We start from the raw sequence: 26,214 nt of genomic DNA, 5'->3' as shown, positions 1-26,214 counted from the left end.
TGCCCTTCCCCTTCCCCTTCCCCTTCTCCTTCCCCTTGCCCTTGACCTTCTCCTTCCCCTTGCCCTTCCCCTTCCCCTTGCCCTTGACCTTCCCCTTCCCCTTGCCCTTGACCTTCCCCTTCCCCTTGCCCTTACCCTTCTTCTCTTCTCTCTTCTCCCTTCTCTTCTCCTCCTCCTCCTTTTCCTCCTCCCCTTTCTCCTTCTTGTCTATGTTGCCCAGGCTAGTCTTGAACTCCTGGGCTCAAGGGCTCTCCCCTTCAGCCTCCCAAAGTGCTGAGGTTATAGGTATGAGCCACTACACCAGCCAGTTTTAGGATAATTTTTTTTGTGTGGTGTTTGCAGCTGGAGTGTTGTAGATTCCTTGTCATAGACGATCACCTTATCTTCAAACAGAATGATTTTAATTTCTTCCTTTCCAATCTGTATTCCTTTATTTATTTATTTATTTTGCCTTATTGCACTGTCTAGGACTTGTAGTATAATGTTGAATAGGAGTGATATGAATGAACATCCTGCCTTGTTACTGACCTTAGAGGAGAAAGCATTCAGACTTTCACCATTAAGTATAATGTTAACTGTAGCTTTCTTGTAGCTGTCTTGTCTCAAGTTACTGAGAACTTTTTTATCATGAATGGATGTTGGATTGTGTTAAAGGGGTTTTCTGCATCCATTTATATGATCATGTCATTTTTCATGAATGGATGTTGGATTTTTTAAAAATTATTTTAAAATTATTTTTGAGGCAGGGTCTTGTTCTGTCACCCAGGCTGGAGTGCAGTAGCATCATCATAGCTCACTGTAGCCTCAACTTCCCGGGCTCAACTGATCTTCCTGCCTACATGAAATTGGGCAATTTCATATATGCTGTCAAATTTATGTGCATAGATTTGTTTATATTATTCTCTAACTGTTCTTCTTTTATATATATATATATATATATATATATATATATATATATATATAAACTGTTCTTTTAATATCTGCAGTGTCTGTAGTGATATCCCCTCTTTTGTTTCTTTCTTTTTTTTTGTTTTTTTGAGATAGAGTCTCACTCTGTCGCCCAGGCTGGATTGCAGTGGTGTAATCTTGGCTCACTGCAACCTCAGCCTCCCTGGTTCAAGCGATTCTCCTGCTTCAGCCTTCTGAGTAGCTGGGATTACAGGTGCGTCCCACCATGCCCGGCTAATTTTTTGTATTTTTAGTAGAGACGGGGTTTCACTGTGTTGATCAGGATGATCTCGATCTTCTGACCTCGTAGTCTACCCGCCTCGGCCTCCCAAAGTGCTGGGATTACAGGCCTGAGCCACTGTGTCTGGCCCCCTCTTTTGTTTCTGATACCGGTAATTTGTGTCTTCTCTTTGTCAGTCTTGCTAGAAATTTATCAATTTTATTGCTCTTTTCAAAGATCCAAATTTTAGCTTCATTGATTTTTTTACTATTGTTTACCTGTTTATAATTTTGAATTCTGGGCTGGGCATGGTGTCTTATGCCTGTAATCCTAGCGCTTTGGGAGGCTGAGGCCAGAGGATCACTTGTGCTCAGGAGTTTCGGGCCAGCGTGGGCAACATAGTGAGACCTAGTCTTGATTTCTACCCTTATCTTTATTATTTCCTTTCTTCTTTCCTTTATTTTGCTCTCTTTTCTATAATTTCTATTTTTTTGAGATGGGGTCTTGCTCTGTTGCCCAGGATGGAGTGTAGTGGCACAATCTCAGCTCACTGCAACCTCCACCTTCGGATTTCAAGTGATTCTCCTGTCTCGGCCTCCTGAGTAGCTGGGATTACAGTCACCCGTCACCACACCTAGCTAATTTTTTTTTTGTATTTTTAGTAGAGACGGGGTTTCACCATGTTGGCCAGGATGGTCTTGAACTCCTGACCTCAGGTGATCTGCCTGCCTCAGCCTCCTGAAGTGCTGGGATTACAGGCATGAGCCACTGCACCTGGCCTCTTTTCTGTAATTTCTTTCTTTTTTTTTTTTTTGAGGCGGAGTTTCGCTGTTGTTATCCAGACTGGAGTGCAATGGCGCGATCTCGGCTCACCGCAACCTCCGTCTCCTGGGTTCAAGCAATTCTCCTGCCTCAGCCTCCCGAGTAGCTGGGATTACAGGCACGCACCACCATGCCCAGCTAATTTTTTTGTATTTTTAGTAGGGACGGGGTTTCACCATGTTGACCGGGATGGTCTTGACTCTTGACCTTGTGATCCACCCGCCTCGGCCTCCCAAAGTGCTGGGATTACAGGCGTGAGCCACCGTGCCCGGCCCGAGCTGCAGATTTTGATGTTTTCTTTTTATTTTTATATTTTTCAAAATATTGTCAAATTTCCCTTGAGACGTCTTTGATGCATGATTATTTGAAAGTGTGTTGTTTAATTTCCAGGGGTTTAGAAATTTCCCTGTTATCTGGGAAATTAGTATCTAGTCTATTATTTGGAAAACATGCTTACGGCAAAGTACAATGCCCATCTCTTATCAAAAATACATTTTTATGTCTATTTCATGAGCATTTTTTGCTCATGGTGATCACTAAAGTCTTTTGATTGGTAACAAAAGTGACACTAATAGTAAATAGCAAATACCAGCTGAACAGAGTCCAGTCTTTTTTCTTTTGACAGGTGGTCTTACTGACAGCTTGGGTAATTTGAAGAAACTTACAAAACTCATCATGAATAACATTAAGATGAAGAAGATGCTATAAAACTAGGTCAGATTTCTGTTCTCATATTTTTATTAATGTAAGTTTTATAATAAGAATAGTTAACTTCAGACTCTTTGACACTGACTGTGTCTGTACAAGGCAAGGATGTTTTTATGTACCTGTGACTACACTAGTTTCCCTAGACATTTTCCCCACTCCCATTACAATCCTTCAGCAACATTTCATTCAAATTATACAACACTAGACTGTAAGCCTTTTGGGAACAGAGGCCACGACATGTTTTTAACTTCCCTTTCCCTGGCTCATGGTCTATGTTTTTATTTAATGCATAGAAACAATAATTTAAAGTTTATACTGTGGTTTCATAATTAAGTAAAACTTCAAAATGAAGTGGGACACAGGAAACAATGTGAATCAAGAAAACACTGGGGGAAGCATGCTTTCATTCTACACTGGACGTTGTGTTTCCCCAATCAAAAAAATATAAAGGAAAACTTCCAGAACACATGGCTTACCACAGGGAATCAGGCCCTCCAGGCCAGGGAGGGTTCCTGTTAAAGCTGCTTTCCTATGCGGTCCCTGATGTCCCTATTTTTTGTGTGTGTTTTGGGTTTCTTTTTCTTTCTTTTTTTTTCCCTACTTGAGTCCTCACTAAAATGCTCCTCTCTTCCCTTCACCTTGTTTTTTGTTTTTTTTTTTTGAGACGGAGTTTCGCTCTTATTACCCAGGCTGGAGTGCAATGGCGTGATCTTGGCTCACCGCAACCTCCGCCTCCTGTTCAAGCAGTTTTCCTGCCTCAGCCTCCCGAGTAGCTGGGACTACAGGGGTGCGCCACCATGCCCAGCTAATTTTTGTATTTTGAGTAGAAACGGGGTTTCACCATGTTGACTAGGATGGTCTCGATCTCTTGACCTTGTGATCCACCCGCCTCGGCCTTATAGGCATGAGCCACCGCACCCGGCCACCTTGTTCTTTCTTATCCTGCTTCTTGCCAAAAGACAACTCTATCCTATAATCATAACATGGCTGAAGGCTGGGCATGGTGACTCACACCTGTAATTCCAGCACTCTGGGAGGCCAAGGTGGGCAGATCACCTGAGGTCAGGAGTTCGAGACCAGCCTGGCTAACATGGTGAAACCCCATCTCTACTAAAAATACAAAAATTATCAGGCATGGTGGAACACACCTGTAATCCCAGCTACTCGGGAGGCTGAGGCAGGAGAATCACTTGAACCCAGGAGGAAGAGTTTGCAGTGAGCCAAGATTGCTCTACTGCACTCCAGCCTAGGTGACAGAGAGACACTCCATCTCGAAACAAAAACAAAAACAAAAATGAAACATGGTGGCTGACTTCTTTTTCCTTACATGGCCTACGTGAGAATACTCAGATTAATTCAGTGTTCAATAAACATTTATTGCATGTGTATAAATTACACAGAAAATCAGAGCTGGAAGGGGCTTGAGAGCATCTAATTCAACTCATTCATTTCACAGAAAACTTCACTGGAACCTAAAATGGCTTATTAACTTGCTCAAGATCTCACCAACTGGTAGAAAGAGGTCAAAACGTACCTCTCTAGGACAGTCTGGTTTTGCTATTAAGGAATCAAAATGTGAACTTGACTAAATCAGTCTAATTATATTAGTAATAATTTACTCTTTATTAAAGAGTTACTGTGCAATAGATTAGACACTAGCCTAGGCAGTTTTATAAACCTCATTCCATTGAATCCCTACCACAGTCCTAGTACATAGGTATAATGATCCCTAAAGCTTCAGCTAAAAGATTGAATAACTTGCCCAAGTTTGTAATTATTAAGTGGGGGATTCAGGAACTGACTGCAAAGTTCATGCTCATAACCTCTAACCTGTATGTACTCCCATGACAACAATGAACATTTATTGAGTACTTACTATGTGCCAAGTACCACATTAAATATGTTACATTATCTGCAAACTTCCCAAAAGCTCTGCGAGATTGACATTATTAAAATCATATTTTTTTTTTGAGACAGAATCTCACTCTGTCACCTAGGCTGGAGTACAGTGATGTGATCTTGGCTCACTGCAACCTCTGCCTCCTGGGTTCAGGTGATTCTAATGCAGCCTCTCAAGTATCTGAGATTACAGGTACGTGCCACCACACCCAGCTAATGTTTGTATTTTTACTAGAGATGGGGTTTCGCCATGTTGGCCAGGCTGGTCTCAAACTCCTGACCTAAGGTGATCTGCCTGCCTTGGCCTCTTAAAGTGCTGAGATTACATGTATTAACCACGGTGCTTGGCCATTAAAATCATATATTTCTTTCCTGTAGGCTGGAGTACCATAAAGATAAGGCAATATATTTTTTTAAATTTTTAAATTCTTTCTCAACCCTGTGAGATAAGGCAATATTTTAATGACACAAAGTGAGGCCTAACCAATCCTAAACTCCACATTAGCTTTAGACCTAAGAATGAGGGATATCTTAGAATGTTTCCAATTGTACTGTTGATATAAGGTAAATCTTTCTTCTGGTTAAACATGCTGCAGTGGATGTAGTCTTCATTCTAAAGCATCAGGCAGGCCCGATGTCATGAGTCCCAGGCAAGACTTTTGAGGCTGTAAACAGTGGCACTAGAATCACTCCAAGGAACCAAATCTCCAGCTACCCCTCTGAACTCAGCCTCACACTGTTTAAGATTTTTGAGAAGATTGAAAGGAGAGTGCTCCTAGAAGCCTTCATCCATGAAAAGAATTAGGATAAGAGTATACACTGATGCCCATTAAAAAAGACTACAAATTTACTATAGTTTTTCTCACACTAAGAGAATAACCTCCATATAAGTGATTTTTGTGTGGTCCAAGAGACTGGGAAGTGAGAGTTGAAAGAAAAACAGTTCTCTTTGTAAGTTAAGTTAACTGCAGGAAATGACCTTAACTTACAGGAAGAACATGGGAATGTCTCTGCACAATTATTCTTTGCTTTCTTTTCAGTTCATTGATCTATGCTTAAATCAAATTAACTTGGTATTCTAATGCATTCCTTTCTATCTTTTTTTCAGCTGAAGGTCTGACAACCTGAAGAAGATGAATTTATTTTGTTTGACCCACTTGTCTGACTTTGGAGAGTGAATGGATTACATAGTTAAGTCTCTGTCAAGTGAACCCTGGCAACCTTGAAGAAATCCAATTAGTCTCCTGCTGCTTGTCTGCAAATGCAGTGAAAATCCTAGGTAACTTGTTTTCACTAACTGAATAAGGACAGTATAACAGAACATGTGATACTATTATACTAATTCTCACTAAATGTCTCAAATGGAAATTTAATTTTAAGGAAAATTGGAAAAGATTATAAAAACTTCTAGATAATAGGCTGATTGTTTTTTAATAAATTTTCCCATATTAGAATTAAAATCAACTACTGATGGATAATAGGAGAGAATTTCAGAATAACTGAAGACGTTGTAACTTTTAGAGAAAGTGAAGAGGAAGAAAATAATAGGTGCTTGAAACTTGCCACACAACCTGTCATAGAATTTACTGCCTAATAAATATTTAAATGAATGAATAAATAAATGATTGAGAAGTGAGAGAGAAAGATTTTCTTGAATGTTCTTAGGCCTCTAATTCCTACCCACTGCCCTGTTAAGAGAAAGTTAACGTGCATTAATATGACAGTTGAGTCTTCTGAGTTCCCAAAGGGATGCATATCGAGTATGGGGAAGCTTACTGCATATTTCTGGATAAACTGTACATGTGTAATTCAGCCATATTTTAAAATTTAGATTTGGAAAAGGGTGGTATAACCCTTTTAAAGTCAAACTATAAAAGTGCTGGGAGTCTGTAAAGATAAGGAAGCCATTTGTATACTAATACAATATTCTTTTATTATTAACATTGCAACTATTATGTCAATAAAATCATCTAAGTTGAGGTACACAAAACCAGCTCATTTCATTTATTTTTTTGTTGTTGTTCCTCTGTTTCTCCCACATGATTAAGGGCATTTCATAATTGGAACTTTACATTTTATCTGGTTCAACTACCTCATTCTATAGAGGAAGACACTGAGGCTTAGAGAGACCAAGTGACTTTTCCATGATGACATAACAACTACACTCCATGCTGCTTTAGGCTCTATGTGACCTACAATTTAGTAATCAGAACCTAGGACCAATGACTGTTTGCACATTTGGTCATAACCATGGGAGTTGGGGGTTACACCTATGCCAGTACCTTTGGAAATAATTAAAATAACCAAGGCAAGTTATGGTTTGCATTACCATTAGCAGAAAAGATAAGGACTCAGAATTACTCTAAGGATACTTCAAAATACATTTATATTTACCTGAAAATCTTTTTATTTTGGATTATTTTTTTTTCCAGCTCAGAATCTTCACAATTTGGTCAAACCAAGCATTCTTGATTTATCAGAAAATAACCTGGGAAAAGATGAAAATGAAGCTCTACATGAACTGAGTAAGAATGACAACTCAGCCAAAATCAGACACTTGAATACGTGTACTGGGCAGTCGGAATATATAGCCTGGGCCCTGAGGTCTTTTATCCCCATGAGTGTTTTACTATACGCACCTTCCTTAGGAAAATCATTTAGGCCTTTTTTAAACTGCCCTCAAGGAACAACAGGCCCATGTCTTTTAAGTCATCAGTTTACACATGCTCACTGCACTTGAGACGGGATCCCACCTGCTTTCCTCCTTTGAGGAGGCAACTATCAGAGTAGCTGATGTGCAAGACAAATTTGCTTAAGGAATTGGTGATACGATTTTTTAGGTGTGATAGTGATATGTGATTATGGTAAAAAAAAAAAAAAAAGAAAAAAGAAAAGAACTGATTCATACTGTCCATGATTTGCTTTAGAATAATACAGGAAGAATTGGGTCAGGATTAAGCAAGATTGCCCATGATTTAATGTTTTAAAAGTTGGCTTGTTAGTATATACGGTTTCATTATACTATTCTGCATGTTTGTATATGCTTGAATACTTTCCATAAAAACACCAAAGATCAAGTAGATTCTCATTGCAGATTGAGTAGGCTGCAGAGCCCCCAAACATAAAGATCATTCCTTCCTCAACATCCCTTGATTCTTCCTCAACATCCCTTGATTCTTCCTCAGTTTTGAGATCACCCAGTCCCTGAACTGTGCTCTTTGTTTCTTCCAGTTGACAGGCTGAACATGCTAGAACAGCTCACTGCACTGATGCTGCCCTGGGGCTGTGATGTGCAGGCAACCTGACCAGCCTGTTGAGACATTTGGAGGAGGTCCCATAACTCATCAAGCTTGAGTTGAAAAACTGGAGACTCACAGATACAGAGATTAGAATTTTAGGTAGGTACACAAATACAGAGCCAAGAAAAAAGGATTTGGCCCTTAAAAAGTTCTTGGCCTAGCGCGGTGGCTCACGGCTATAATTCCAGCACTTTGGGAGGCTGAGGCAGGCAGATCACAAGGTCAGGAGATCAAGACCATCCTGGCCAACATGGTGAAACCCTGTCTCTACTAAAATACTAGCTAGGCGTGGTGGCTGGTACCTGTAGTCCCAGCTACTCAGGAGGCTGAGGCAGAAGAATTGTTTGAACCTGGGAGGCAGAGGTTGCAGTGAGCTGAGATCGCGCCACTGCACTCTAGCCTGGCACCTGGCGACAGAGCGAGATTCTGTCTCAAAAAAGTTCTTAAGTTGGCTTCGTGTATTTTGTCCCCTTATTTTATTTTGCTTCCTTTTTTTTTTAAAAAAAGACGGGGTTTCACCATGTTGGTCAGGCTGGTCTTGAACTCCCGACCTCAGGTGATCCGCCCACCTTGGCCTCCAAAGTGCTTGGATTACAGGCATGAGCCACCACGCCCAGCCAGCTTCCTCTTTTTTTTTTTTTTAAATATAAATATGTTTAAGGAGTTCATTCATGTTAAAGAAGACTTAAAACACTGGAACACTGGCCTTCCTTCAGGTTTTAAGCACTTTACCTACAGAATTAAATGAAAAGCATTCACAGTATCCAACAAGATGTATTTGTTTTGTTTTGTTTTGAGACAGAGTCTTGCTCTGTCACCTAGGCTGGAGTTCAGTGGCACGGTCTTGGCTCACTGCAACCTCCACCTCCCGGGTTCAAGTGATTCTTCTGCTTCCGACTCCTGAGTAGCTGGGCCTACAGGAGCATGCCCCCACGCCTGGCTCATTTTTTGTATTTTTAGTAGAGACAAGGTTCTCTATATTGGCCAGGCTGGTCTCAAACTCCTGACCTCGTGATCTGCCCAACTTGGCCTCCCAAAGTGCTGGGATTACAGGCATGAGCCACCGCAACCGGTCAAGATGTATTCTATTAGTCATAGTTCTTACCAGTCTTAACTTTCTGAAATTCAGCAAGGCCCGCCCCCATATCAGGAAATATTTTTTTTTTTTTTTTTTTTTTGAGACGGAGTTTCGCTCTTGTTACCCAGGCTGGAGTGCAATGGCGCGATCTGGGCTCACCGCAATCTCCGCCTCCTGGGTTCAGGCAATTCTCCTGCCTCAGCCTCCTGAGTAGCTGGGATTACAGGCATGCGCCACCATGCCCGGCTAATTTTTTGTATTTTTAGTAGAGACGGGGTTTCACCACGTTGACCAGGATGGTCTCGATCTCTTGACCTCGTGATCCACCCGCCTCGGCCTCCCAAAGTGCTGGGATTACAGGCGTGAGCCACCACGCCCGGCAGGAAATATTTTCAAGTTACTTATTGGGTATTCAAAATATATAAAGGTGAATGCAGCTGTATCTAAATGGAGCCACAAAATATCTTTAAGTAGCTGTATATTATCCAGAAACACATAGATCTATATAAATGACTGAAGACACCACCAACCTCAGGCAGATGATGAAAGAAGCCCTCATACTATCTGTATTAGTTTTCAATTTCTATATAACATACAGCCTGAAAACATAATGGCTTAAAATAATAACAATTATCTCACAGTTTCTGTGATTTCAGGAATTTGGGAGAGGTTTAGCAGATTAGCTCTGGCTTGGGCTCTCTCATGAGAGGGGCTGCTGGAGGATCTCCTTCCAAGGTAGCTTCTCACATGGTTGGCAAGTTAACACTGCTGTTGGCTGGAGGCCTCAGTTCCTCATCACTGGACCGCCTCATAGGCTGTGAGTGTCCTCACAACATGGCAGCCCACTTCCCCTAGAGCAACAGATCCAAGCAGTTGGAAGCTGGAATGTCTTCTATGATCTAGCCTTGGAAGGTCATTTCTGGTCATTTCTGACATATCCCACTGGTTGCTCAAGTTATTCCAATCCAGTGTATTGAAACATGAATACAAGGAGGTCAGTCTCATCAAGGTCAACTTGGAGGCTATCATACTAAAGTCAAGGACTTGTGAAAACAGCCTCAGCTGCCTTTATTTCCCTTACAATTAGTTTACTTAACATAAACTAATTATGTTATTATTTAATAACATAAAATTTATTAAACTGTTTTAAGTATAAAAGCTTTGTGGTATTAAGTCCATTCATATTACTGTGCCACCATCACAACATCCATCTCCAGAGCTTCTTTCCCCAACTAAAATTCTGTACCCTTAAACATTAACTCCTATCTGCTGCCCTTTTTAGAACCTTCTTTCCTGGAGATGCTTACTTGAGTCCTTAGGCTGCCCAAGGGTTTGCCTTCCCTAATGGTGCTTCAAGTTCTGGATCTTTCCTTCCTTTAATTCTTAACTTCTCTTTCATCCTCTCCCTCAACCCATTAACTCATATCATCCTGGTGTCATTCTTTCAGACCCTTTTTTAGGTTATATTAGAGTCAGGTGGCTTCTGTGACAGACTAATTAGCTAGCTGATAAATAATCCCTCTTAGGTAACCTCATACCTTAAGTGAGTTGGAAAGGATGTCTCTTTTCAAAGAGGTCCTTGGAGAATATCTAGATTTAGAATTCAAGTGGGGGAGGCATTTTTAGGTTGAGGTCTTTTAGTATCCTTTAAATCTTTCTTTCTTTCTTTCTTTTTTTTTTGAGACGGAGTTTCGCTTTTGTTACCCAGGCTGAAGTGCAATGGCGCGATCTTGGCTCACTGCAACCTCCGCCTCCTGGGTTCAGGCAATTCTCCTGCCTCAGCCTCCTGAGTAGCTGGGATTACAGGCACGCACCACCATGCCCAGCTAATTTTTTGTATTTTTAGTAGAGACGGGGTTTCACCATGTTGACCAGGATGGTCTCGATCTCTTGACCTCGTGATCCACCCGCCTCGGCCTCCCAAAGTGCTGGGATTACAGGCGTGAGCCACCGCGCCTGGCCTCCTTTAAATCTTTAAGTAGGTAGCTGCCTACGTTGTCCACTCCCAAGGCTGGCCATTGAGACCAGAGAAAGAGATGATATGCTTAATGAAGTAAAAACTGAGTTGGGCAATAATTTGCAATTTGACTTTATTTTTATTTATTTTTTTGAGACAAAGTCTCGCTCTGTTTCCCAGGTTGGAGTGCAGTGGCATGATCTTGGCTCATTGCAACCTCTGCCTTCCGGGTTCAAGTGATTCTCCTGTCTCTGCCTTAGCCTCAGCCAAGTAGCTGGGATTACAGGCATGCTCCACCACTTGGCTGATTTTTGTATTTTTAGTAGAGAAGGGGTTTTGCCATGTTGGCAAAATTCTTTTTTTTAAAAAAAGAATTTGTGAACCGGGCACATTGGCTTACACCTATAATCCCTGTGTTTTGGAAGGCTGGGGTGGGAGGATTGCTTGAGGCCAGGGGCTCAAGAACAGCCTGAGCAACATAGGCAGATTCCATCTTTATAAAAAGCTTTAAAAAAAAATTAGCTGGGCATATTGCCACATGCCTGTAGTCCTAGCAATTTAGGAGGCTGAGGAGGGAGAGAAACCCTTAAGCCTAGGAGGTTGAGGTTGTTGTGAGCTATGCTTGTGCCACTGCACTCCAGCCTGGGAGACAGAGTAAGACCCTGTCTCTTAAAAAAAAAGTCAATTCAGCAAGAGGATGTAATCATTATATATAAATATATATATATATATATACACACACACACATACACACAGGTATATATACACATATATACACATATATATGATACACACACATACACACACACACATATATGCCCCCAACACTGGAGAACCTTTGTTAGAGCTAAAGAGAGAGATAGAACCCAATATAACAATAGCTGGAGACTCGACACCCCATTTACAGCATTGTACAGATTTTCCAGACAAAGAATTAACAAACATCAGACTTAATCTGCACTATACACTAAATGGACCTATGAGATATTTATAGAGCATTTCATCCAACAGCTGCAGAATACACATTCTTCTCCTCAGCATATGGATTATTTTCAAGGATAGACCACATGTTAGGTCATAAAATAAGTCTTAAAAATAATCCAAAAAAATTGAAATCTGATTCAAGTATCTGACCACAATAGAATAAAACTAGAAATCAATAACAAGAGGAACTCTGGAAACTAGATAGACATATGGAAATTAAACAGTATGCTCTGGAATGACAAGTCTGCCAATGAAGAAATTCGGAAGGAAATTGAAACAGGCTGGGTGTGGTGGCTCATGACTAGAATCCCAGTATTTTAAGAGGCTAAGGCGGGAGGACTGCTTGAGCCCAGGAGTTTGAAACCAGCCTGGGCAATATGGTAACATGTCGCCTCTACAATTAAAAAAATATATGTGTGTGTGTGTGTATATATATATATATATATTTTTTTTTTTTTTTTGAGACGGAGTTTCGCTATTGTTACCCAGGCTGGAGTGCAATGGCGCGATCTCGGCTCACTGCAACCTCCGCCTCCTGGTTTCAGGCAATTCTCCTGCCTCAGCCTCCTGAGTAGCTGGGATTACAGGCACGCGCCACCATGCCCAGCTAATTTTTTGTATTTTTAGTAGAGACGGGGTTTCACCATGTTGACCAGGATGGTCTCGATCTCTTGACCTCGTGATCCACCCGCCTCGGCCTCCCAAAGTGCTGGTATTACAGGCATGAGCCACCGCGCCCGGCCCATATGTATATATTTTTTAAATTTCTTGAGACAAATGAAAATGGAAACACAACATACCAAAACCTGTGGGATATAGAGAAAGCAGTATATGTGTATATATACACACATCCTTCCTTCCTTTCTTCCTCCCCCACGCCTCTCTTACTCTCTCTCTTTCGAGACAGGGTCTTCCTGTTGCCCAGGCTGGAGTGCAGAGATGTGATCACAGCTCACCAGCCTTGAACTCCTGGGCTCAAGGGATCCTCCTTCCTCAGCCACCTGAGTAGCTGGGACTAGAGGCTACTATGCTCAGCTAATGGACTTTCCTCTTCAATGACCTTCCCTCCCACTCTCCTTCGTCCATTCATTCTATGAGCAGGCAATGAACAGATTATGATAATTCACTTAAAACTGTTCTACTTGCAAAATAATCAGTGCAGATATCCCATTCTCAAACTACAACTGCCCATCTTTCCATCTTACTTAATGACTCCTAATCACCAGTTCTTTTACTTCATTGGGACTTCTAGTCCATTGATCCCACTACCTTCTACCTATTTTTTAGGCCCCTTCTGTTTTGATTTGCCTTCCTACCTAGTTTCAACTTCATCTTCCATCCAGCAAACACTCTTAACAGCTGAAATTCTCATGGCCCACAGTATCATGAGTCAATTCAGGCAATGACTTTGAGTGATGGATATGTGTGATACATGCAATAGTAAAATGAAGAGCGTAATAAGAGATGGAGTCTCTAATTAAAGAAAGACTATCTAATGAGATGCAGGGAGAAAATGAGATGTGGAATGTGAGGTATGAAATGAAATGCAGTAGATGGGGTGTGCTTTCCTGACAAAACTCCAGGCCTGGATTGTCCTTACATTTCCCTTTTTAAAATTTTGTCACTACACTCAGGATGCTGGGGAAAAACTGCAAAATTTAGGAGATTGATACAAGTTCACACTGAAAATTCTCAATGAAAATATTTAGAACTAAATGGTAAGAAAACACTGCATATCAAAACTTGTGGCATGCAACAAAAGGGAGCAAAAAAGAGTAACTTTATGGTGGAGAAAGCCGTTAACACTGCCTCGGTCAGGTGATCAAGGTCAACATTAACAGCAGTAATTCATGTTGATAGTATGTACCTAGATATGACATGACAAAAATAGTACTTTACCTCTATAATCTTCCTCCCCAAAGATCTATATCCCCCATCTAATGATGAGAAAAACACCAAACAATCCTAATTGAGGGGCTTCTACAAAAACCTGACCAGTACTCCTTGACACTGTCCAGGAAATAAAAAACAAGATGATTGTGAGAAATTGTCACAAGCATGAGGAGCCTAAAGAGACATGATGATGAAATGTAATGTGCTATCCTGGACGAGTTCCTGCAACAGAAAAAAGACATTTGGTCAAAACTAAGGAAATCTGGCCTGGTGCGGTGGCTCATGCCTGTAATCCCAGCACTCTGGAGGCTGAGGCAGGATCACGAGGTCAGAGTTTGAGACCAGCCTGTGCAACATGGTGAAACCCTGTCTCACTAAAAATACAACAATTAGCTGGGCATGGTGGCACATGTCTATAATCCCAGCTACTCAGGAGGCTGAGGAAGGAGAATGGCTTGAACCCAGGAGGCGGAGGTGCAGTGAGCCGAGATCACACCACTGCACTCAGCCTGGACGATAGAGCAAGACTCCGTCTCAAAAACAAAACAAAACAAAAACTAAGAAAATCTTAATAAAGTGAGAACTTAAGTTAATAATAATGTATTGGCTGGTCACGGTGGCTCACGCGAATAATCCCAGCACTTTGGGAGGCCAAGGTGGGCAGATTGCTTGAGCCCAGGAATCCAGGACCAGTCTGGACAACACAGCAAAACAATCTCTCTCAAAAAATTAGCTGGGCATGGCAGCATACAGCTGTAGCCCCAGCTACCTGGGAGGCTGAGATGGAAGGATGGCTTGAGCCTAGGAGTGCTTGAGCCTAGGAGTTTGAGGCTGCAGTGAGCTGTGATCATGTCACTGCATTCCAACCCAGGTAATAGAGTGAAACCCAGTCTCAAAAAAAATAAATAAATAAAATCAGAAAGAAAAGAAAGAAAGAGAGAAAGCAAGAAGGAAGGAAGGAAGGAGGGAGGAAAGAGGGAGGGAGGGAGAGAGGGAGGGAAAGACAGACAAAATACAACTTATAGAATGTGAAAAAAATTTGCAAATCACATTATCTGATAAAGGACTTCCATCCTGAAAGAATACATATATATGTAAAAACTCCTACAACTCACTGATAAAAAAGGCAAATAACCTAATTTGTAAAATGGGCAAGAATCTGAATAGACATTTCTTCAGGGAAGATATTTAAATCACAAAATAAATACCAGAAAACGTAGTATCATTGGCCATCAGGGTAATAATGCAAAACAAAACTACAGTAAGATACCACCTGAGACCCACTAGGGATGGTTATTATTTTTTATTAAAAAACATATAATAACAAATGTTGGCAAGGATATGGAGAAACTGCTGGTAGCTGGAATGTAAAATGATGCAGCTTCTGAGGAAAACATTCCGGCAAGTTGTACAAATGTTAAACATAGAGTTGTCATATGACCCAGCAACTCTGTTCCTAGGTCCTCAAGAGAAATGAAAACCAACGTCCATGCAAAAACTTGTACATTAATGTTTATAGTAGGATGCTTAATAGCTCAAAAGTGGAAACAAACCAAATGTCCATCAAATAATGAATGTATTAAAATATGTAGTATTAAAAAATTAGCCATGTGTGGTGGCATATGCCTATATAATCCCAGCTACTCGGGTGGCTGAGGCAGGAGACTCTCTTGAACCCAGGAGGCTGAGGTTGCAGTGAGCTGAGATTGCACCACTGCACTCTAGCCTGGGTGAGGGAGTGGGACTCTATCTCAAGAAAAAAAAAAAAAACCGGAGGCTGGGCATGGTGACTCACGCCTGTAATCCCAGTACTTTGGGAGGCCACGGCAGGTGGATCACCTGAGGTCAGGAGTTTGAGACCAGCCTGGCCAACATGATGAAACCCTGTCTCTACTAAAAATACAAAAATTAGCTGAGCATGGTGGTGGACGCCTGTAATCCCAGCTACTCGGGAGGCTGAGGAGGGAGAAGTGCTTAAATCTGGGAATCGGACGTTGCAGTGAGCCAAGATCACACCACCGCACTCCAGCCTGGGAGATGGAGTGAAACTCTGTCTCAAAACAAACAGACAAACAAAAAAACAATGAATAAACATAATCTCTCTCAACATTTCCTGGGAGTCTTACTGTGCTTCTATATTCAATGCTCTCTGTAAATTATTACACACCTTTTTCTCCTCAGTCCTCTGCATCTCTTATTTCACAGAGGATGTAATTGTTATTTTTTATCCTCTTCTCCTGTAGGGCTTATAAGCAGGTCCCTCTTCTCCTACCTAAGCACAGTCTCTTTAGCAGTGCTTGAGGTGCCAGTCTCACCCTCACTCCAGTTCAGGGACATCATTTTATTGATTGTGCCTCTTGTTATTAGCTCCCTCATGTCAGTTTTTAAAGTTGCTCAAATCTCTTCCATTTTAAATAAAACTCTCCCTGAGTCCGATCTTCCTCCTTTGGTTATCACTCTATCTCTCCTCTCCTTCAAGGTAAAAGCTCTAAAACAAATGTTATGTACCCTTATGACATCTCTACTTCCTGACCAGCTGCTGCTTCCTACTCATTGCATTTGACTCTCCACACCCCTGCATGTGGCTGAATTTCAATAGACACTTTCAGAAGTGTGATTTATTTGATTCCTCTGTAGGAGTCGACACGGAGCACTCCCTTCTTTTCAAAACATTCTCTTGACCTCCATGTCACCTTGTCTACTTCTTCTTCTTTTTTTTTTTTTTGAGACGGAGTTTTGCTGTTGTTTCCCACACTGGAGTGCAATGGCATGATCTCGGCTCATCGCAACCTCCACCTCCTGGGTTCAAGCAATTCTCCTGCCTCAGCCTCCTGAGTAGCTGAGATTACAGGCGTGTGCCACCATGCCCAGCTAATTTTTGTATTTTTAGTAGAGATGGGGTTTCACCATGTTGGCCAGGCTGGTCTCCAACTCTTGACCTCAAGTGATCTACCCACTTTGGCCTCCCAAAATGCTGAACTCCATTATCCAGCCTGTTCTCAAAAAGAGAGCTCATGCCTGTAATCTCAGCCCTTTGGGAGGCTGAGGTGGGTGGATCACTTGAGGTCAGGAGTTCAAATCCAGTCTGGCCAACATGGTGAAAGCCCATCTCTACTAAAAATATGAAAATTAGCTGGGCATAGTGCACATACTTATAATCCTAGCTACATGGGAGGCTGAGTTGGGAGGATCACTTGAGCCAGTGGGGTGGAGGATGCAGTGAGCTGAGATCACACCACTGCACTCCACCCTTGGTGACAGAGCCAGCCTCTGTCACACACAAAAAAAAAAAAGCCATCACAGATCCTATTCATGTTCTAGAAGCTCTGTGTTAAATCCTGGACCCAATCTTTCTCCTGTATAGATACTGCTATCTTATTTTTATTTTCCAAAACTTCATAGCATCTTATTGTTGTTGAGTAGATGCAGTCTATTGAAAAACTTAGGATCTCTGGAAAACTTAGAAGTTTGGTTTTTCTTGTTTTCTATGGTGCCTCATTTCTTTGGGAGTTGTTTGGCTTTTAGTCTCTGTCCTCCTTGTTGGAGGCTGTTCTCAAATGACTGGTAATCCTGTACTGTCGTCTTCACATTTGAGAGTCAGACACAAGATGTTAGGAAGTTCTGTGTATCTGAAGGAGGGGGTGACTTTTTGACAGGCTAACATTACTAGGGGGTGATTAGGCATGCAAAATGGCCCCTTCTTTGTAGGGCTTTCTCCTGGGGGCAGTTCCATTTCTCCTAAGAAGAATCCTCTAGTCTTCTTCCTTAAGCACATAAGCCCCACTGCAGTGTTCTGGGAACAAAGTGGAGTGGGAAAGCCTATTGCTTTTGTGTGCTTCCAGGGTACCTTGACCTACCCATAGCACCCACCACCCATTTAATTACTTGATAACGTATGTCTTCACACTATTTCATAAGCCCAATGAGACAGGGACCACATCTGTCATTTGCACATATCCCCAGCACCCAGCATAATCCGCAGCACATAGTAGCACTAAGAAATGTTGCTGAACAAATAAATGGTGAGAGCTCTGGTGCTGGTTCAGGTGAACTACAGGACAATACAAACAAGAGTTGTGTTTGGGATACAGGAACCCCCAAGAATCAGAACTCTTCTGCCCAGAGCATTTGAGATTTTTCTTAGAATTCCAATCAAGGCATTTGCACTCTCCACAGCTCACATACAGCCTATGGCTCTATAAATGTCATGGATTCCATTTCTTTCAGGTCTAGTCTGCTCCTCATAAGCACTGCAGATTAAATGAACAAAAGGCATGCCCTTAGGTTATGACAAATGTTGTCTGTTCTTGGTTCCTGCACTTGCACACATTCTAATAATTATCTAAGAAACTCTCTTCAATTGATGATGTTAAGATTATGCCTTAGTAGATAACCAGTATAAACTGCTCACTCTCTGACGGTGAAATAGGCTTTAAATTCTCCTTTTAGGTGGTGAAAATATGTTCTGCTAGCTGAGGAGAAACAAATTTGATCTTTGGGGAAGGAGCCTTAAATAGACACACAACTGGCAACTAGCATTTTGACTGAGTGCATATCATGCTGGGAAGCATATGGAGAAGGGGCAAAGGCAGAAAGGAAACAAACATAGATGTAAGAGGGCAGGGAGAAAGCCACCCCTTCAAGGAACAGAAGAGTAGGAAGGGAAGGAATGCAAGGACCTATGTACTAGTTGGGCTGGGCACAGGCTAAGCTGTAATAACAGAGACCCAACTATACCGTGGCTTACAGAAGGTAGAACTTGATTCTCTGTTATGTAACAGTCCAGAAATGAGCAATCCAGGAAGGTGGGGTGGCTTTGCTCTGTGCAGTCTTTCAGACCCAGACATCTACTTTTTTTTTTACTTCTCTATTCCTTAGAGTATTATTTTTGACTTCATGGACATAGGTAGGTCACTGCCCTGTGAGCATTTCAACCTAGTAGAAGCGGGGGAATTGGAAAAGTGATGTGGAAGTTGCACACATCACTTCTGCCTATACTTCCTTGGCAAAAATTTAGCCCCACCTAATAGCAAGGGAGGCTGGGATATGAGTGGCCATATGCCCAAATAAAACTCTATAACTATAGAATAAGGGGAGACAGGTTTGGGAACAAATAGCAGTCTGTCTCACTTTTCAAATAAATAAAAGCCAGAAAAGAAGGCCCAAAGATGGTGTCAGCGACACTGACCATGGGTACAAGACATGAAGGCAGAACACAGTGAATCATTTCCTTACCTGGTTTTGCCCACTTCAGCTGCTAGCATCTTGACCAGTCAGGCAGGGTCAATCATTTCAGGTATCTGTAAAGAAGAACCTGAAGAGCTTTCAAACTCAAGACCTTATGATAGTGATGAAAGCATTGGCTGACACTGACTAAAGACACACTCTAGAATGTACTTAGTTGCACTGAACAAACTACACAAGGCCATGCAGTGACATCAGACACCAAACTCACAGACCTCCTCACTAGGTAGCTGGTAAACACCCTTACTAAAAGGGGTAAGGATACAGTTTCAGTGCATAACTAGGTTGACCTCACCCATGAAAGCTGGTCAGACAAGATTGTCCATTTCTGTCATCGAGCCCTCATTACTGTTAGCAGATAGCTTTTAATCTTTGCTTGTTAACATTAAGATTGTACAGCACTGAACCTTTCTTTCTTTAACAAACTCTTTAGTGGTCTTCTCCCTGAGACAATGGAAAGGGACTTTTAAAACTTCTTTTCCTACTTGGAATCAAACTGAATCATGGATCCTCATTGCCATAAGGGTCAGTTTCTAGAACATTATCTAATATTATACATCTCCCAAGAAACGCAAGTTTAATATAAAACAAATTAAACCTCCAAAGTTGGGTGAGGTACACTGAAACTAAGATGAGCTCAGATGAGCTGAGTAATGTGGATTGATAAGCCAGGCTTACATCTTCTGCAATTTGTGTGTGATACTCTGGAGTATAAACATGTAAGTAATAGAGTTCCCTTGTCCAGTCTGCCTGACTGTCCACTCTGTACTTCAAGGTGAACTTAGTCATCCAGAAAAGGCCAGGAAGGTGGGTAGGGCTAACGCTTTGCACAGTTTAATATGCATAATTAACATGGAGCTAGCTTTGTGAAATCCTAATGTTGTATACTGGCCAATCTGAATGATGGTACATGACCTGAAAGGTATTTTTTCTTATTGCAAGACTCACTTGAGTTCCAGTACCACCTAAACTGGTAACATGGGACAAAGAATGAACACTAAATTATTTGTGTGTATACACACACACACACACACAAACATATATATGTGTGTGTATACATTCTCTGTATATCAGAAAGACAGGATATCCACCTACCCTCTGTAGGAAATACTTTAGGTGCCCTATTCTGTAAGGAATGGAGGAACTTCCTGAAGAGGTTAGGGAGGGTTATAAACAAATAGATAAACAAAAACACCCAAATCTTTAGATACTGAAGGAGGCTCACTTACTCAAGTTTACAGTTAGGAACATACCCAAAGAAACAACAGTTAGGCAGCGTTTACTTCTTCAGAAGAGGAAACGACCTCGTATTGCCAAAGATTGACTCGAGTTTCGAAAACAAGTACCTAATATTTAACAGCATCTCTCACACATCAATTTTAAAGCAAGCTTCCGTTTCCTAGGAATCAGGAAAAGGGAAAAAATGGAATTCATGTACATATTATTGCTACTTCACTACGAATCACTTTATCAGATTCCCTTATACTCTAGGAAAAATACCTGTAAATATAATAGACCATATTCATAATCACTGCCCTAGCTATAGAGGATTAATAATTTCTTTCTGAGGCAAAGCACTGGTTCAAACATGGCCATGTCAAAGTGAAAAAAAGTATGTAAAATAAATGTAGAAACTATTCCTCTTTTTTTAAAAAAGTTTTTCTTCCAACTAATATTCTTATTTCTTTACCCAGGTGCATTTTTTGAATAGAACCCTCTGAAAAACTTCCAGCAGTTGAACTTGGCAGGAAATTGTGTGAGCAGTGATGGATGGCTTTCCTTTATGAGTGTATTTGAGAATCTTAAGCAATTAGTGTTTTTTGACTTCAGTACTAAAGAATTTCTACCTGATGCAGCATTAGTCAGAAAACTTAGCCATGTGTTATCCAAGTTAACTTTTCTGCAAGAAGCTAGGCTTGTTGGGTGGCAATTTGATGATGATGATCTCAGTCTTATTAAAGGTGCTTTTAAACTAGTAACTGCTTAACTAAAGTGTACCCAAAGCCATTAAGTGCTCTGGGACCCCATTACTTTAAGCCTGGTAGTTAAAAAAAATCTTGCAAAAGGATGCCAAAGACGGAAGTGGAAAGAAATTTAATTAGATGATACATGCAATAGTTTTGTGTCTTAGCTCTCCTGCTAGGGTTATCAGCTCCTTGAAGGAACTCTTGTTCATCTTTGGGTTACTTTTGGTCTGGGTTACACCAACTGGTATACTGAATGCATATTAACTTAGTATAGTGCCTGGCATGTAACAGATTCTCAACAAATATTTGCTGAATATGAGATAATAAATAGCTACTGAATAAAAAAACAAGGATTATTTAAAATCAGAGCGAAAATTCCATATATGTTCTTTAATCCAAACAGTTTAATTCAAACAATCTGGAATGTAAAAAGCACTTTCTCATATTAGAAGATCAGACTCCCAAAAAAGATCAGCATTCTTTAGTCAAGCAAAAATTGGCAGTTAACAAACAGCTAAATCAGAGGCTTAAAATTCAGGTCCTCTCCAGTATCTGCTAAGTTATGTGTAATTCCAAACATGACATTAGAGATTAAAGAAGAAAAGGAAAATGTTTCCCATTCTTTTGTACTTTATATAAATTAAGGGTACCCTGCCCTAATCTTTTTTCTAACACTTCCCCAAATAACCCTTCCCTACAAAGAAAGAAGTCTAAGAAAACTCTCTAAACATATTTAAGTAGAGGCAAGCCTGAAAAAAAACGCAAAAACCTAAATGGTGTTAGCCTGTGGTTCACCTATTTTCATGGCACCTCAAATTAATGGCTTGGGTGTTGGTGTAGGGAACACTTGGCCTGTATATTGAGGTAGTCGCTAGAAAAAATTCTGGGCACAACATCTGTTTAGCAATTGGGGACATATAAATATGTTATCCATAATGTTTTGGAGCTGATATTTTACAGATCAACTAATTATTCCTCTCCCTAACTTTACAGATGAGCAAGCGCAAATGATTTGCCCATGGGTTACAAAACGACTTCCTTACACAGTGGCAGCATCAGAACTGAAATTCAGGTCTTTTGCCTCCTAGTGCAGTGTTTTTCCCATTACAATACAGCGACTTTGTAAAGCAGGGTTAATTATACTTCACGGAGTTTACATCTTAATCACAAGCTATGGGCCAAATACTTAAATTGAACTTCTTTCTTTGTCTAGCTATAAGTGATTCGGTGGGAAGATTTACTAGTGAGGCTGCTGCCTATAGGCCTATGCTGGGTTAGTTCCTTATTTTTATATCCAGAAGTTAGTCAGAGCTTGGCAAGTAAGACTTCTGTATATAATAATGCACGGGCCAATGTCTCCTGTAACATCTTACTCACATTCAGGAAGCAGGGCCAATTCTTTCATAACCCACAGGTAACTGTCCTTTCTCAAACAGTGTAGGTGGGTATTAAAGCACCTTTGGTGGGATAGCTGCACAGGTGTTGCTTCTGAATTGGTGTTGAGGAAGTAGGCATAAAACCTCATACAGAACTGCGTTTGGTACCTGAACACTTTAAAATCCCATGGGGAAGACATGCATGGGATGGCAGCACATACCTCTTAACCATAACTCAGGACATGGCAGTTCAGATTTCATGCATGACCCTAATTCACACTTAGATGAGACCAATGAAGGAAGAATCATCCTGTAATAGTAGACCAATAACAGATACGGTAATAGTTAGAGAACATAAGACAAAGGACAAGGAATAGGTTGCCTTATTACATTTTACAAAGTATCATTTTCCCCAGTAGTCAAGGTAGCATGGGCTGTATTTCTTCAGCAGGTCACATGCCTGAACAGGGTTGCAGATGTCAAAGACAGTGACCAAATCCTCACTAAGAAAAAGGTATTTAGGATATGGACACTTATACCACAGATGACAATTCTGCTTGACAGAGATGGCTTCTTGGATGTTTTTAATCCACGGTGAAGAAAAGTGTTGCTCCTATTTGAAAGTGGATGAGTTGACTGAAGAAACTGTTGCAGATTATAGAAAAACAAAAATCTTCTCTAGATAGCTGGCTGATGGCTGGGAAAGTCAAAAATCTGCAGGAGCACTGGATTTCAGGAAAGTTGAGTCCATTCTTAAAATCCCTTTTTAAAACTGTTATAGAATGCATAATAAAATAAAACAATAACAAAAAACCCTCATAGGTCATGTGTGACTGCTGCTTGTTCTACTTTTTGGAAGTAATACTAGCCACATTAGAAAGTCCTTAAACTCTGCATTTGGGGCTGAGCATGGTGGCTCACGCCTGTGATCCCAGCACTTTGGGAGGCTGAGGCGGGTGGATCACCTGAGGTCAGGAGTTCAAGACCAGCCTGACCAACATGGAGAAACTCCGTCTCTACTAAAAATACAAAAATTTAGCTGGATGTGGTGGTGCATGCCTGTAATCCCAGCTACTTGGAGGCTTAGGCAGAAGAATCACTTGAACCTATGAGGCAGAGGTTGCGATGAGCCGAGATCACGCCATTGCACTCCAGCCTGGGCAATAAGAGCGAAATTCCATCTCCAAAAACAAACAAAAAAAACCACAAAAAAACGAAAAAACCCATAAAACTCTGCATTTGGAAAACCACTAAAAAAAAACATAATCTACATAATTCTCGTACTTCATCACAGTTAACAATTTCCTATTTTTGACAAAGCAAAACAAAAGCTATAAACTGCCCACTGCAGACCTAACAATGCTATATTCTATAATCTAAGGTCCATTATGCTTTGATAAAATTATACTGTGTAAACTCAAATTCTTTGTGTAACTTGAAAAGACATCGAATTCCATAATATATATGGAACTCCATGTGTTTTGGTAATATATTTGATATATTTTGTTAATAAAATAAATTTAAAAGTCAACCAATGAAAATGTGGCAGAAAAGACAAATTCATATGTCAGTATTTGATTAAATGTAATACAGAAAATTGGGATTCTTTCACTGCATATCACCAAAAATTGGGTGTCATTTAATTAAAATAAAACACTGAGAGCCATGGACTATTTACAAATGTACTGAAATTTTTAAATGAGAGAAACTTTAACAAAAACCTTGATGATTTAAAAATCAAATTGTGATACATAGACTGTATTCCAAAATTGCTGCTAAAAAATTTGCTTTTAGTTTACAAGACATAATTCAGGAGAACCTCAAAGAAAAATGTAGCAATTAAGTTTGGAAAAGCTGTAAAAGAGACTTTTACATTTTGAATAGACATTTTTCCCTTTTCTAAAATGTGTATTAGTCAAGAAGCATGTTTATAAATTTCACTAAAGAAAATAGCCAGGTGTGGTGGGCTCACACCCAATCCCAGCACTTTGGGAGGCCAAGGCGGGTGGATCACAAGGTCAAGAATTTGAGACCAGCTTAGCCAACATGGTAAAACCCCCCATCTCTACTAAAAATACAAAAATTAGCCAGGCATGGTGGCAGGCACCTGTAATCACAGCTACTTGGGAAGCCGAGGCAGGAGAATCGCATGAACCTGGAAGGCGGAGGGTGCAGTGAGCCCAGATGGCACCACTGCACTCCAGCCTGGGTGACAGAGTGAGACTCCATCTCAAAAAACTAAACAAAAACTAAGGAAACCTTAATAAACTATTGCCTTAAATTAATAATAATGGATTGGCTGGGCACAATGCAGAGCAAGACTCGTCTCAGGAAAAAAAAAAGAAAAAGAGATATCATATTCTTAGTAATGTGACAGATCCACTCCATCAAGTGGCTTTTATAAAGGTAAGGTCATATCACACTGCAGTCAACTACAAAACCAAAGATACCAAAATCCAAATTTAAAGAAACACATTTCTAAAGGAAGCCCATTTAAAGACTTTAACATTTACGAGGATTTCACTGTCACAAGTACATTTTACAAAAATATAGTTTCATAGGTTTCATGAAATGTGAACAAGCTTACTGTTATCTAACATCTAGAGTAAATGATTAAACAGTCAATGCAAAGTTGGATTACTAAATAAATTGGAAGCCACAGAGTCAATATTCCTCATAAAAATAATTTAGAGTCCATCATGGTCTTGGTTGTCCAAATCTATTATTAGTTCCATATCTACTTGGTATATTTGTAAAACCAGTCCTCAATCCTTGAGTTGCTCCAATTCCTGGAACTCCAAGTCCTTGATTAAGCATGCTGCTATAAGGTGTGTGCCCATGATTAAGACCAAAACCATAAGGCCTTGTTTGTGTGTTTAGAAGAATAACTGGGTTCACATTTTTCCCAGGAGTGTCAAATGAAAATTCTGGAGGTGGACTACTAGGTTTAGCAGGAGTTGATGTAACTGGGTTCAAATCATCAGTACCCTTTAAAAGAGGCATTGGGATTATGTGATGATCTGAAAAATTGAGGACATTGGCTGCAACAGGCCCAGACAATAAGGCAGGCCTAATCCAGTCATCCTTGAAAATTTGAACAGTCAGAGTAGACACCAGAGTGTACAGTCTGTTGGTCACATGAGCAAGAACCATTTGTTCATTTGCATCTCGTCGAATTCTTACATGCACTGATCCAGCCTAAAAGGGGCAAAATCATAAGAAAGAGATTGCTTAGAATTGTAAGGAAAATTCCATTAGAAACAAATATTTCATTTATGATTTGGTAAGTTCTTGGTATTTTATCTGAAAGAAAAAGCTTAATGTTATTTCTTAAAGACTACTTGCTGGTGATTATCATTGCAATGAGTTAAAGAAATAATTGTGACCTTTAAAATACAAAAAAGGAAAATCCATGTAAAATCAAGATAGCATGTTATAATACAAGGAAGAATATAAATGAAGCATACGAAAAATACAGTGGAAGAGCCGAAAAGGTAGGTATTTCAAAAAGTGGAGACAGGCATTCCACACTGAGGGAAAAGCAATTAAAATATATGGCATACTTGGTAAGAATAAGCAATAATACTAATATATAAAGAAGTCCTGGCCGGGCTCAGTGGCTCACATCTGTAATCGCAGCACTTTGGGAGGCTGAGGTGGGCAGATCACCGAGGGCAGGAGTTTGAGACCAGCCCGGCCAACATGTTGAAACCATGTCTCCACTAAAAATACAAAAAATTAGCCAGGCATAGTGATGCATGCCTGTAATCCCAGATATTCGGGAGGCTGAGGCAGGAGAACTGCTTGAACCCGGGAGGC

General features: G+C 40.6%; 2 protein-coding genes across 7 annotated transcripts in view; one reads left to right on the top strand and one right to left on the bottom strand.

Moving 5' to 3' along the window:
• The first annotated feature begins 681 nt into the window (after positions 1-681).
• On the top strand, positions 682-23,209 carry NLRC4 (NLR family CARD domain containing 4). The gene is given in 10 exon segments (XM_064363776.1): positions 682-703; positions 2,616-2,678; positions 2,681-2,704; positions 5,706-5,714; positions 5,717-5,814; positions 5,816-5,876; positions 7,030-7,122; positions 7,829-7,888; positions 7,891-7,995; positions 20,747-23,209. Coding segments are annotated over 10 exon segments (828 nt in total). The 3' UTR covers positions 21,040-23,209.
• Positions 21,395-26,214, bottom strand: part of SLC30A6 (solute carrier family 30 member 6) — a 62,778-nt gene continuing 57,958 nt past the window's right edge. For all 6 annotated transcript variants that reach the window (XM_012475460.2, XM_012475461.2, XM_012475459.3 and 3 more), the window contains one exon: positions 21,395-25,593. In XM_012475460.2, coding sequence (XP_012330883.2) covers positions 25,093-25,593 — 501 coding nt within the window. In that variant the 3' untranslated portion in view covers positions 21,395-25,092. The remainder of the gene's footprint in view (positions 25,594-26,214) is intronic.

Source organism: Aotus nancymaae, unplaced genomic scaffold (genome assembly GCF_030222135.1).
Source record: "Aotus nancymaae isolate 86718 unplaced genomic scaffold, 86718_ANA_hifiasm-v0.15.2.pri h1tg000057l, whole genome shotgun sequence".
Lineage (NCBI taxonomy): Eukaryota > Metazoa > Chordata > Mammalia > Primates > Aotidae > Aotus > Aotus nancymaae.
Note: the sequence above shows the minus strand (reverse complement) of the source record. Positions and strands in the feature narration are given on the sequence as shown.